The sequence below is a fragment of the Dreissena polymorpha genome, chromosome 5 (assembly GCF_020536995.1).
Source record: "Dreissena polymorpha isolate Duluth1 chromosome 5, UMN_Dpol_1.0, whole genome shotgun sequence".
NCBI classification, from domain to species: domain Eukaryota; kingdom Metazoa; phylum Mollusca; class Bivalvia; order Myida; family Dreissenidae; genus Dreissena; species Dreissena polymorpha.
The window spans coordinates 10,078,226-10,092,117 of NC_068359.1; the positions used below are offsets into that span (position 1 = coordinate 10,078,226).

A 13,892-nucleotide genomic window follows, 5' to 3' on the forward strand; every position below is an offset into this window, starting at 1 on the left:
AATTATGCCATGGAGATACTGATTCATTTTTATGGTGGCATTTATTTTTGGGGCCAAGTTATAAAACATGGAAACAAGAGTCAATATCAAACATGGCATTTTCATTGTATGGTTAGCAGTATCTTAGAAAATGTAAGATAGGAAACTTCAGAGTTTGTTCTCTAAAAATAAAGTTGGAAGCAGAAATTGGTACTATTCCCAATTTGATTTTTATCCACTTTTTTCAATTTAAATTAAATATAACCCAAAGGTGCTTATTTTTATTATAGCAGATAAATGAAAAAGACAGCTTTCACTTGATGCTCAGAAATTAAAGTTCATAACCTGTTAAAATTTGCTTACTATGGTATGTTGTAAAATTGTAGGAAATGAGCAGCTTCTTACTGCATCATTATTGCTTCTGACTTTCAGTAATGGAGGGTAATGTTACGGCTCATAGGGCTCATCTGAGTACATTTTAACCCATATATGCCTAATGGACTCTCCCATCCTTCTAAATTGGATCAATTTATTTCCAAAGTAAGGGATTTCTAGTCTACTTATTGCTATATTTATGCCCCCCTTCGAAGAAGAGGGGGTATATTGTTTTGCATGTCAGTCAAATGGTCTGTCCGTCCACCGATGGTTTCCGAATGATAACTCAAGAACGCTTACGCCTAGGATCATGAAACTTCATAGGTACATTGATCATGACTTGCAGATGACCCCTAATGATTTTCAGGTCACTAGGTCAAAGGTCAAGGTTACGGTGACTCGACCCAGTAAAATGGTTTCCTGATGATAACTCAAGAACGCTTATGCCTAGGATCATGAAACTTCATAGGTACATTGATCATGACTCGCAGATGACCCCTATTGATTTTCAGGTCACAAGGTCAAAGGTCAAGGTCACGGTAACTAGAACCAGTAAAATGGTTTCCGGATGATAACTCAATAACGCATAGGATCATGAAACTTCATAGGTACATTGATCATGACTCGCAGATGACCTCTATTGATTTTCAGGTCAAAGGTCAAGGTCACGATGACTTGAACAAGTGAAATGGTTTCCTGATGAGAATTCAAAAAGGCTTATGCCTAGGATCATGAAACTTCATAGGTACATTGATCATGACTCGCAGATGGCCCATATTGATTTTCATGTCACTAGGTCAAAGGTCAAGGTCACGGTGACTTGACACATTAAAATGGTTTCCGGATGATAACTCAAGAAAGCTTACGCCTAGGTTCATGAAACTTTATAGATACATTGATCATGACTCGCAGATGACCCCTATTGATTTTCAGGTCACTAGGTCAAAGGTCAAGGTCACAGTGACAAAAAACGTATTCACACAATGGCTTCCTTTACAGCTGACAGCCCATATGGGGGGCATGCATGTTTTACAAACTGCCCTTGTTAGAATATTTCTTACACAAATTCCTTCAAACAGACAGCGCAGACCCTGATGAGACGCCACATCATGCTGCGTCTCGTCAGGGTCTACACTGTTTCCCAAGGCCTTTTTTCTAGACGCTAGGCATAAATGGGTTAATTGTGGGCTTTTGTGATCACCTTTTGTCAGTCATTTGTTGTCTGTCTGTCGTGGGGCAGCAACACTTTCCTCATGGACACTCAAGAGGCCACATTTATTGCCCAATCTTCATTATTCTTGGTTAGAACATTTGTGCTAATGATATCTAATGATACAAGTAAAATGGTTCCATTTCATTGAAAAACATGGCCAGCAGGACACTATGCAGTTTTCCTATATGGCTATAGTAAAAATTTGCAAACGCTAGAGGTCACATTTATTGCCCAACGTTCATGACACTAGTGCTCTGAACATTTGTCCCAATGAGATCTCTGCTAAGTTAGAAATGGGTTCAGTTCTGTTGTTAACCCATTTATGCCTAGCGTCTAGAAAAAAGGCAAACAGTGCAGACCCAGATGAGACGCCGCTGATGCGTATGAAAATGGTTAAGGTCTGTTGAAAAGCATGGCTGCCAGGGAACAGGCCAGTTTTTTATGGCTATAATAAACCCTGTTTACACTTTAGAGGCAGGGACTTTATTGTCCAATCTTCATGAAACTTGCTCAGACCATTTTTCCCAATGGCTGAGTTAAAAACTGGAATACATGGGGTCAAACTCGAGGTCACTAGTCATAATTATGGCATTAAAGGGATGTCAGAAAACATTCTACATAACTATAGAAAGAACTTGCTCTCTTATTTTCTATTTAAATATATAACTTGTAATGTTAGATCTTTGCCTACAGTTTGATTGTTGAAGGATCAAATAATGGATGAACTTGTGTGCTTTTCCTAAAAGATTATCCAACTCCAGGGTCCCTATCCCAAAAAGGTGAAAGTTCTCTGATTGAACAATTTTTAAATATCAATAAATCTGTTGGTGTTTTCTGTATTTTATTTTGTAACATGTGCTGTTTGTTTGTTTTCAGGAACAAATGTCATGTATCCTGGATGCCATGTTCGAACAAAAGGTAAGCCCTAGATCCACTTTATTTACTGAGTCTTTAACAGAAGTTAAGCCCAATGTCCACATTATTTACTGAGCCTGCAAAATTAATTTGCTATCTGGAGTGAGTTACAAACAAGGCTTGGAGCGTGGCAATGATACATTTAATTAAATAAGGAAAGACTTGTCCACTTTTAATGAATTTGTAGCTAAAGGAAGTCTCTTCTAAATGGAAATCCATTCTATGTGGAAAGTGTCTTCCTGATAAACTTGTGTGCACTGGCTTATCTGGGTAGACCCTAGGGTTATCACCTCTGATTCAAGTAAGGTACAAATGTATTTTTCTGTCAGTTACTGGCAGAAGTATGGAAACATAGCATTAGTAAACAGCTGAGTTCGCTTAGTTTTCCCGTTTCAACATTTCAACATACACTGTTACAACTTGCTACATATTATGACATGCAGCTTTTTGTTTTGGAGGAGTCGGGGAGGGGGGGGGGGGCATTATGACAGCATACCATATTCACACCAGGTTTTGGTCGTTCACAGGTGACAGTGGGGCAGCATGTCATAGACCAGGGCAATGATGGCGATAATTTCTACGTGATTGACAGGTTTGTGTCTATTAGCGTATTTATTGGTAGCTAAGGCTGATTTTATGTTGTTTGTCTCTTTTATTAACCTTAAATGGCCCTTTCATGATGTTTGGGTCCCTATTTTGCTTTTCGTGCCCATTTTATACAGATAGTGTACTAAATATGCATTAAATGTGCATTATACATGAAAACAATATGGTGTTAATACTAGTTTGTTTAATTAGATTGCATGAAACACGTTTACTGATCTGTTAGGATGATTGCTTTTAATATTGTGCTTGACTTGCATGGTCTTAATGGTGCAATATTGTGCTTGACTTGCATGGTCTTAATGGTGCAATATTGTGCTTGACTTGCATGGTCTTAATGGTGCAATATTGTGCTTGACTTGCATGGTCTTAATGGTGCAATAGCGATAATGTGTACATATTCATTTGTTGGGGAAAATCGTACATTAGTCCACAGTTGTGGTAAAATCAATTTTTATGATGCATGCATGTGTCGATTACAGAATAACGCTGCAGAATTCATCATTAAAAATGATGGATCTCCATAATTATTATAGCATTGTTGCATGGACAAAGTTTATTGAATAGTTCTAACTGTATTTTTGTGTGACTTAAAAAGATCTTATAGTGTAGGCTGATTTTTTTTTTCTTGCCTAGTGATTTTCAATGACCAGGTTATAAAACACAAATCGAGTCTGTTTAAGACTTTAATAATTTATCATTCACTGAACTTAAATTGTCAAGGAATAAAGCTTAATGTTTAACCCCAGTGTTGTGTACTGTTGGTAGCATCACAGATTAGTAAATAGTTTTAAGAGATTTTGTTTAGGCTTCACATAATGGACTTGCCTTGTCCTTCATTATGGATCAGTGAAATCTAATGGAGTAAAGAAAGATTAATGTTCTGTTTTTTATTCACAAGAAGACATAAAATATGTTCATGCTCAAAAAGCCAGAATGGCTTATCAGACTACTTTTCACTGATGTTGATAGGGCCTTTTTGCTCTTAGGGGATGCAGTTTGTACAGATATTCAAGTTTGTTTGTAGGATCTCTTTTATTTTTTCCAAACATGAAAAGAATTTAAATTTGAGGCCAACAATGACTATATTTTTTCCATTGCCCAGGAAAAATGAATGAAAATCTTTATTACAGTTCAATTGAAAGATGATGTCTTCTTCCCAATAAATGTTGGTACTAAATTGTTACCCAATTATATTATGCAGGTGGGGATGATAACTTTGATGATGGTGACTGATATCTGGGCTCATTTATCATATTAAATTTGTAATCATGGTGACATAATTTTTGTCCTGGGTTTAATTATCCCCCGCCATAGGTGGAGGGATATTGTTTTGGCGTTGTCTGTCTTTCCGTCCGTTGGGAGCCATATCTTGGAAGTGCTTTGGCGGATTTCATTGAAACTTGGTATGAGTAAATATATATGGATAATAGGATGATGCACGCCAAATGGCATTGTAAACCATCTGATAATAACAGAGCTATGGCCCTTTGTATCTTTAAAAAATGCTTTTTTTAGTGTCAAATATAACCCTTTTGTGTCCAGAAGCATATCGGCGGGGGATATCAATTAAACGAATTTGCTTGTGTGTTTTTATAAACCAAAGTTTGTTAAATGTTATATTGTTATTTTTGTATGCACATGATGTAAGCTCACTTGAATTTTATTTAAAAAAATGACTTTAATAATAAAAAAACTACATCTGTATACAATTCATGAAAACTATAACTCTGTCTTTCATATGTACAGAGGTCATTTGAAAAAATTAAAAAACAAAATTAACGGCATTGAATTTATTATCATGAGGTTTGTTGCTTATTCTAACACGGCACGCGACTTGTTTTCTATAGACAAAGAAGGAAATCAAGTGTGGGTTATTCTGCAATAACTTATGGGCGGAGCTTAATGTTTCGAAAATATTTCCGAATAAATAAAGAAAATATTGCAGTAAAATGCACTTGCTAAAACCCGCTCTAAAAGAAATGTAATAAATACAGCATGTTTATAAATGTAATGAAACAACAAATTGTATATTTGGTGATAAGTGGCATTACCACGCCTCCAAAGAATGTTATTTGTTAGGAAACGTAATTAAGAAAACATTTATAGCATGTCAGCTTTTCAGTAGCATCAATAAACGTGACGTCATTAAGTTTCTACAATTGTTGTTTTCAATGAAAGAGACGACATTTGCAAAAATTTATGAATGAAAACGACGTCATATGTTTGTACAATACAATGACGTCACTAAATAGTGAACTTTGTACTATTAAAAAAGGGCGGAGTATTGAAAAATATAGTTTATGTTCTAAAGCTTGAACCAAATTAATCAGAATCGTGTTAGAATCGAAAAAATATTTTTCTATGATGGTTTGTTGTCGAATAACCTACAGTAAGTTGTATAGATGCGTGATATCAAATCACTCGTGCTTCGCACTCGTGATTTAATTCCTACGCATCTATACTCCTTACTGTGGGTTATTCGACAACAAACCATGATAGAAAAATACTATTTCTTAACCATTCCTTAAAATGAAATAGAAATTCAACTTAATTATAGCTTATAAATTCCTATCCAAGAATCTTAATATCATGTCAAACTGTTGCCCGTAATTAGTGGATTAAGATTTACAAACCCCATCGGATAGAGGTATTTAAAATGGAGAACTGTTGTGCACACATTTCCATATTTTTGGGGTTAAATTTGTATAATGAACAATGAAAGAAATGTCCTGCTACAGCTGTACAGTATTAAGGGAGTCTAGAATACGAGAGATTTAACACATTAACAGTAAAGAGGAAACAAGAAACATCTTAAAAAATATATTTGGTGAATATCCTGACTTTGAAATAATGGTAGAAAATGTACATTTTTTAAGTAATTAAATTAAAAACAAAGGTTTAAATAATGTTGTGTTCTTTTTTTTTCACTAAATTGTTGGATATCTACCGAATGAAATGTTTGTTATAAAGTGCAAGTATATTAAACTACATCATAGTGTTAGTAGATACACATTTTAACACTTGCGATCATATCATATGTGCCATATGTGTCCTCACATGACTTTTTATATTTATTTATTTGTCATCGAAACATGGTATGTTGATATTTGATAAAGACACAGTTTTCTTTCCACACATTCAAATAACATTGTAACTTCCGCGTCATGTTAGAACTGGTGTTATGGACTAAGGGGCCAGTGCGGCTCAATTCAAGCCTGAGCACTTGCACAGTCTGGTCATGTGCTACGCTTTCCTCTATAAAAAAGCACGCAAGGTTTCATGGTATCTCCCGAGTATCCTCCTTAGTATGCATATCCTGACAAGACTGCACAGCATATTGCATAAGACCCATTTTTGCTTGACGCTGGTGTTTAAAATCTAATTGCGTCTTGTAAATGGAACATCAAACCACAATGCTTTCCAATGGAAAATTGAAGTCACACCAGGTTATTTATCGCAAACTGGCAAATGTCGATAGCCTATTCTGGCTTATGGGAAAGATTTTCAGATAGACTGACCGCGTACGTCACACATGTGTGGCTGGTTTATAATGATTTTCCTTTTATCGTGGACACTATTTTATTTCTGTGGTTTTGTCTCACATTACAAGACAAATGAAATTTACCATAGGTTTTCTTAAATTTCTTTTCTTAAAATTCTTCTTTTTTATGTCCCCCACTATAGTAGTGGGGGACATATTGTTTTTGCCCTGTCTGTTGGTCTGTTGGTCTGTTGGTTGGTTGGTTGGTTGGTTGGTTGGTTTGCGCCAACTTTAACATTTGCAATAACTTTTGCAATATTGTAGATAGCAACTTGATATTTGGCATGCATATGTATCTCATGGAGCTGCACATTTTGAGTGGTGAAAGGTCAAGGTCATCCTTCAAGGTCAAAGGTCAAATATATGGGTCAAAATCGCTCATTTAATGTACACTTTGCAGTATTTCGATATTCAAGATAGCAACTTGATATTTGGCATGCATGTGTATCTCATGGAGCTGCACATTTTGAGTGGTGAAACGTCAAGGTCAAGGTCATCCTTCAAGGTCGGATGTCAAATATATGTGGCCAAAATTCGCTCATTTTATGAGTACTTTTGCAATATTGAAGATAGAAACTTGATATTTGGCATGCATGTGTATCTCATGGAGCTGCACATTTTGAGTGGTGAAAGGTCAAGGTCAAGGTCATCCTTCAAGGTCAGAGGTCAAATATATGTGGCCCAAATCGCTTATTTTATGAATACTTTTGCAATATTGAAGATAGGAACTTGATATTTGGCATGCATGTGTATCTCATGGAGCTGCACATTTTAAGTGGTAAAAGGTCAAGGTCAAGGTCATCCTTCAAGGTCAAATATATGGGTCAAAATTGCTCATGTAATGTCACTTCTGCAATATAGAAGCTAGCAATTTTATATTTGAAATGCATGTGTATCTCATGGAGCTGCACATTTTGAGTGGTGAAGGGTCAAGGTCAAGGTCATCCTTCAAGGTCAAACATCATATAGGGGTCAAGGTCATCCTTTCGAGGTCAAACATCATTTAGGGGGACATTGTGTTTCACAAACACATCTTGTTTATATCTTGAAAGCAATACTGTGTTATCAACATAAGGCGTTTATTGACAGTACATTCCATTTTCCCCTGACAATTTACTGACCAAGCACTGACCTGAAACTCTTGGGGAATTGGGATGGAACTTTCTGGTAATCCATAATAATTGTAACTTTTGTGATAATGCAGAGAATAGTTTCACTTTTCCCAGCAATGAGCAGTTTTACATCCTATGCTACAAAGACTTAGTGTTGTTGCTAATGTTCCCGCGGATTTATAATGCTCAAAACTGCCGTCTATTTGGTTTTCAGAGATTTCTAGTTTAAAGACAGACAGACGAACGGACAGACAGTTAATTCAGAATTATACAAATGTGCATCATCTTAAATACACATATTATTGTCTGTCAGGTAACTAGGCATAACAAGGTAACATTAAATAACAAATAATAGTCATTAAAGAATACAAATACAAATAAATACAATCTTGTGGAATTATGTAAACACGGATTGATATAAAATTTACAGCTTATTATGCCCCCTATCGAAGAAGAGGGGGTATATTGTCGGTCCGTCGGTTGGTCGGTTTGTCCACCAAATGGTTTGATAACTCAAGAATGCTTATGTCTAGGATCATGAAACTTCATAGGTACATTGATCATGACTCACAGATGACCCCTATTGATTTTCAGGTCACTAGGTCAAAGGTCAAGGTGACTCAACACAGTAAAATGGTTTCCGGATGATAACTCAAGAACGCTTACGCCTAGGATCATGAAACTTCATAGGTACAATGATTATGACTCGCAGATGACCCCTATTGATTTTCAGGTCACTAGGTCAAAGGTCAAGGTCAAGGTGACTCGAACCAGTAAAATGGTTTCCGGATGATAACTCAAGAATGCTTATGTCAAGGATCATGAAACTTCATAGGTACATTGATCATGACTCGCAGATGACCCCTATTGATTTCCAGGTCACTAGGTCAAAGGTCAATGTCACGGTGACTCGAACCACTAAAATGGTTTCCGGATGATTACTCAAGAATGCCTAGGCCTAGGATCATGAAACTTCATAGGTACATTGATCATGACTTGCAGATGACCCCTATTGCTTTTCAGATCACTAGGTCAAAGGTCAAGGTCATGGTGACTCAACACAGTAAAATGGTTTCCGGATGATAACTCAAGAAAGCTAACGCCAAGGATCATGAAACTTCATAGGTACATCGATCATGACTCGTAGATGACCCCCTATTGATTTTCATGTCACTAGGTCAAAGGTCAAGGTTACGACTTCGACACAGTAAAATGGTTTCCGGATGATAACTCAAGAAAGCTTACGCCAAGGATCATGAAACTTCAAAGGTACATCGATCATGACTCGCAGATGACCCCTATCTTATTTCATCAGGTTGGTGGCAACCCTGATAAACTACATAGCAACTTCATATTTGGCTTACTGGGGGGCATAGTGTTTCTCAAAGAAATCTTGTTTTATTTTTTTACCTCAGTGTAACAGCGGCATATGCAAATAAAATGGTATTCATTTTCTAAATTAATGTCATTACAACATTATTATTAGACAATTTTGGACATTTAAGAGATTTTTGTTTTGATGAAGTAAACTGTATTAAAAATGCCAAGCTAGTGAATGCTAATTGCTTTAATTGCTATTGTTAATGATACATTAATTATTTTGTTAAATTAAGAGTTTATAATTGTACACGTAATTACTTAATTTATATAAATTAATTAAGTTATATATATATATATATATATATTTTATTTATTTTTTATTTATTTCAAAAGTTTATTAGAACTTGAATGAAAGTTTTCCATTTGTTTTAACTGTCATACTTTCATATTTGTTTGCAAGAATGTGTTTCTAGATGACAAATGTTGTTATGAAAAATCTCTTATCCTTGGATAAAAAAAAATTACTTGCGCTCTCTCCTTGCGCTTAAAGTCAGTCAATAATTTCTAAGAAAAAATATTCTTATAGGGCCACGACTTTTTATTTTATTGGTTTACAAAAATTATTTTGAAAACGGAAAAAAAATATAAAAACTTCATTGGAAAAGAAAAGTTAATGTTAATAACATCAGAACAAAGACAACATATCTTTTATAACCTTAACACAGAGGCAAAAAATCAAATTATGCAATGAAACACATCTATATCTTCAAATGAAATGAGTCCTAAAAGCACCTTTTGTAACATCAGGCAATTTTAAACACTCCATTACATGACATGCGTTCTTCTCCCATTTAAACGATAAACTGCGCTTCATTTCCATAATTCGATGCGCACCATAACGCAATGAGATGCCAGTTGCATAAATCTTATATAAGATAAACCACTCATACACAAATTATGTGTTTGCACTAACTCGACTTATGAGATCGTCCATGAAAAAAATCGAGGTCGATCGATCCCCCCGTCGTCGCGGTAATGTTTGTTAAAGTTGTTGTTGTCATGAAAACTCGTTGATTTACAACGCAAAACATCTTATTTGAACTGACGGGAATTAATTTAATCGTATTTGTCAACTTCGCTTTTGCTTTATTTTGATAATTTAATCCAAAATTTAATGTTAGCAAGTGTTTTTTTACTGGAATTGTAAACAAGGAGTCAGTTTAAGTCTTCCGAAAATTTGCAGTCTGTGTGAATTGACAGTTTGACGTCATCAAAGGAAAGCCGCTTTCTGTCTGAAGCAATAAAGCGACAAATTTCGCGCAGACAAAATTGGTTTCCTTTGTCTAGCTATCAACATGCTGAACCAATGTTGTGTTTGTTTCTCAATTGCAATCCTCCAATTTAATAATAGCACGTGCATAGCTCCGCCTTCGAATCTTTTGCAGAGAATGGAGGCGGAGTTTAACGGTTAATTAAGCAAGTGTTTTACGCAAGTTGAGTTCCGATTTGCCGAAATTACTCGACCCTAAGCATTGAAACGACAAATACATTTATCAATGATTTTCCGAGATATACCGGTTTGTTCCGATTTCCAAACTTCTGTACAGTTCCTAACTATGGCGGATGTGTTTACAAAATTCCTCAACACATATATCGTAAATAATGGCAGTGTTTTATCGGATTATTTATACTAATTATCAAATTGCAAGGTAATACTTTTTTATCTACTATAATATCGGGTTTGTTTAATATGATTAACATGTTAAACAAGATAGTTGTGTCACAGACTCGGAAATAAATTTTGATGGGGTCGACATTTTACTGACGCTGATTTTCGTATTGTCTGTAATTTTTACCCGAAATAAATTTTGAGAAGTGCCCATAAAAGGACTGGTACATAATGTGTCACATTAAAAAATATCCCGATCTCTGCAATATATGTGAACCAATCGTTGATTGTACTTACTTGATCTTATTCGCAACCGTATTCAAACCGGATCGTTTTTTTTCTCGTTTCACTCGTTTGTCAGTGCGGTCGGGAATAAAATATATATAAAAAGACGATTTTCCGATTTTATTTTTTTCCCATTTTCCAAACATTAGGGTCGGCGGTTTTGTAAACCAAGAAATATAAAAGTTGTGGCCTAGGGAACATAAATAACTCTCTTTTCTAGGCACTTAGTCGCCCACAAATTTCTTGCTGTTTCAGTGCACTTTTGAATTCTTGTTTCATGACACAAAAAGCTTTGTAGTTTGAGGACAATAGAATCTGAATTGTCAGGGGTTTATATTACATTTGCTGGCCTTGTAAAACCCATTTTGATGTAAGTATCAAAGTTGGTGATATATATGTTATCATCACAGAAATGGAAGAGGTTAGTTCTTTTTCACAGTGGAATTTCTAGTAACATTCATTATTATTTTGTAAAGTTTCATTTGAGAGCGTGCATACCTTCATTGTTAAACATTGTCATTGTAGTCTTGTCTTTGCAGTCATTGACTATAATAGCTGTCTAAATTATTTGACCATTTCCAGCGATTTTTTGCCCAATTTGGAAAATTTAACCGGTACCATGCCAATTGGGAAAATTGTGCGCGAAAACCCTTGAAATTTGGAAAATTCGCGTTGTGAAGTCTTCATATTGTGAAATAGGTGTATTTGATTTTTGGATCCCAAATACTTTAAAATTGATAACTAAATTAATGTTGTCAAGTTGTCAATATTATATTACCTTAGGTTCAAACCATAGAGCTTCATAGGGAAACTAACTAAATGTTGAATTTTATTTAAAGATTTATTTTTTTTTAAAACCTTCAATTAGGAATTTTTTTGACAACAATTGGGAAATTTGTAGTTTTTTCTAATTGGGAAAGTGCCGTTTTCCAGTACTTTATAAAGAAGTTAAAAAATTGCTGAATTCTTACACTGTTTCTGATAAATTAACAGACCTTTCTCTGAACTGCTATTGTGTTGTTGTGACACAATTGTGATTTCAACAATGTGGAAATTGTATGGCAAGAAGTGTGAACATCCAAAAGAATTTGCGATTCAGAAATCTATCAGCATAAGCACAGACTACGTAATAGTTGTGTCAACATTGGTTCTTTTGTATACATTAATTTGGGGGATAGATTGATGATGATGCCAGATCATGTGGTGTTGGTTATGATTGTAAACGTGATAATGATGATGCTGATAACAGAACTGTGCTGGCAATATTTGTGTTGATGATGCTGACAATTGTGATAAATTTAAAATTGCTGAAATTTTAAGCTTTTTTTTAAATCAAATAAATATAAAAGTTGCTTTCCAGTAAAATTTTGTAGTTTGATTTCTAACACCTGATATTTTTAATTTCACACGAATCAGCCACAGCTCATGTCGACAACCGCGTTTGTTCTACTACTGTGTTCTTGTGAACCTTAGTGTCAATTTCCTGTATTTTTCCTGTGTAGCTAGCTACTCCAAGCATTTGGCCGGAGTTAATACTTGAGGAAGGAGGATGCTTCAAGCAGCTTCTATTGTATTTATTGCTTATGGGCAGTTTCATCATTGACACTGGTTGCTTACTGGTGACAGTAAGGTTGAGATATTGATTGTTAAAGGACAGTTAAGCGAGTCTTACTTCAATAACTCTACATTCACACACACACCCCCCCCCCCCCCACACACACACTTACCCAAGTGGCTCTTAAGCAGATATAGTGTGTAAGAGGTATGCTCAGATTTCAGTTTGTTTGGAAGAGTGTTTTTGCCAGAAATCATGAACTCATTTATGCCTAGTGGACTCTCCCATCCTTCTAAATTGGATCAATTTATTAAAAAAATTATGGATGTTCAGTATATTTATGCCCCCCTTCGAAGAAGAGGGGGTATATTGCTTTGCTCATGTCGGTCTGTCGGTCGGTCCGTCCACCAGGTGGTTGTCAGTCGATAACTCAAGAACGCTTGGGCCTAGGATCATGAAACTTCATAGGTACATTGAACATGACTCGCAGATGACCCCTATTGATTTTGAGGTCACTAGGTCAAAGGTCAAGGTCACGGTGACCCGAAATAGTAAAATGTTTTTTGAATGATAACTCAAGAACGCATACGCCTAGGATCATGAAACTTCATGGGTAGATTGATCATGACTTGCAGATGACCCCTATTGATTTTGAGGTCACTAGGTCAAAGGTCAAGGTCACGGTGACCCGAAATAGTAAAATGCTTTCCGGATGATAACTCAAGAATGCATACGCCTAGGATCATGAAACTTCATGGGTAGATTGATCATAACTCGCAGATGACCCCTATTGATTTTGAGGTCACTAGATCAAAGGTCAAGGTCACGGTGACCCGAAATAGTAAAATGGTTTTCGGATGATAACTCGAGAACGCATACACCTAGGATCATGAAACTTCATAGGTAGATTGATCATGACTTGCAGATGACCCCTATTGATTTTGAGGTCTCAAGGTCAAAGGTCAAGGTCACGGTGACCCGAAATAGTAAAATGATTTTCGGATGATAACTCAAGAACGCTTTTGCCTAGGATCATGACACTTCATAGGTACATTGATCGTGACTCGCAGATGACCCCTATTGATTTTCAGGTCACTAGGTCAAAGGTCAAGGTCACAGTGACAAAAATCGTATTCACACAATGGCTGCCACTACAACGGACAGCCCATATGGGGGGCATGCATGTTTTACAAACAGCCCTTGTTATTTCTATATTTAGAATATTTCTTACAGACATTCCTTAAAGCAAACAGCATAGACCCAGATGAGACGCCGCATCATGCCGCGTCTCATCTGGGTCTCCGCTGTGTGCCAAGGCCTTA

General features: G+C 35.9%; 1 protein-coding gene across 2 annotated transcripts in view; it reads left to right on the top strand.

Annotated features, from left to right (window-relative positions):
* The window catches only part of LOC127880985 (cAMP-dependent protein kinase type II regulatory subunit-like), a 130,269-nt gene that overhangs the window by 72,447 nt on the left and 43,930 nt on the right, over window positions 1-13,892 (top strand). For both annotated transcript variants that reach the window (XM_052428542.1, XM_052428543.1), the window contains 2 exons: window positions 2,444-2,485; window positions 3,010-3,074. In XM_052428542.1, coding sequence (XP_052284502.1) covers window positions 2,444-2,485; window positions 3,010-3,074 — 107 coding nt within the window. The remainder of the gene's footprint in view (window positions 1-2,443; window positions 2,486-3,009; window positions 3,075-13,892) is intronic.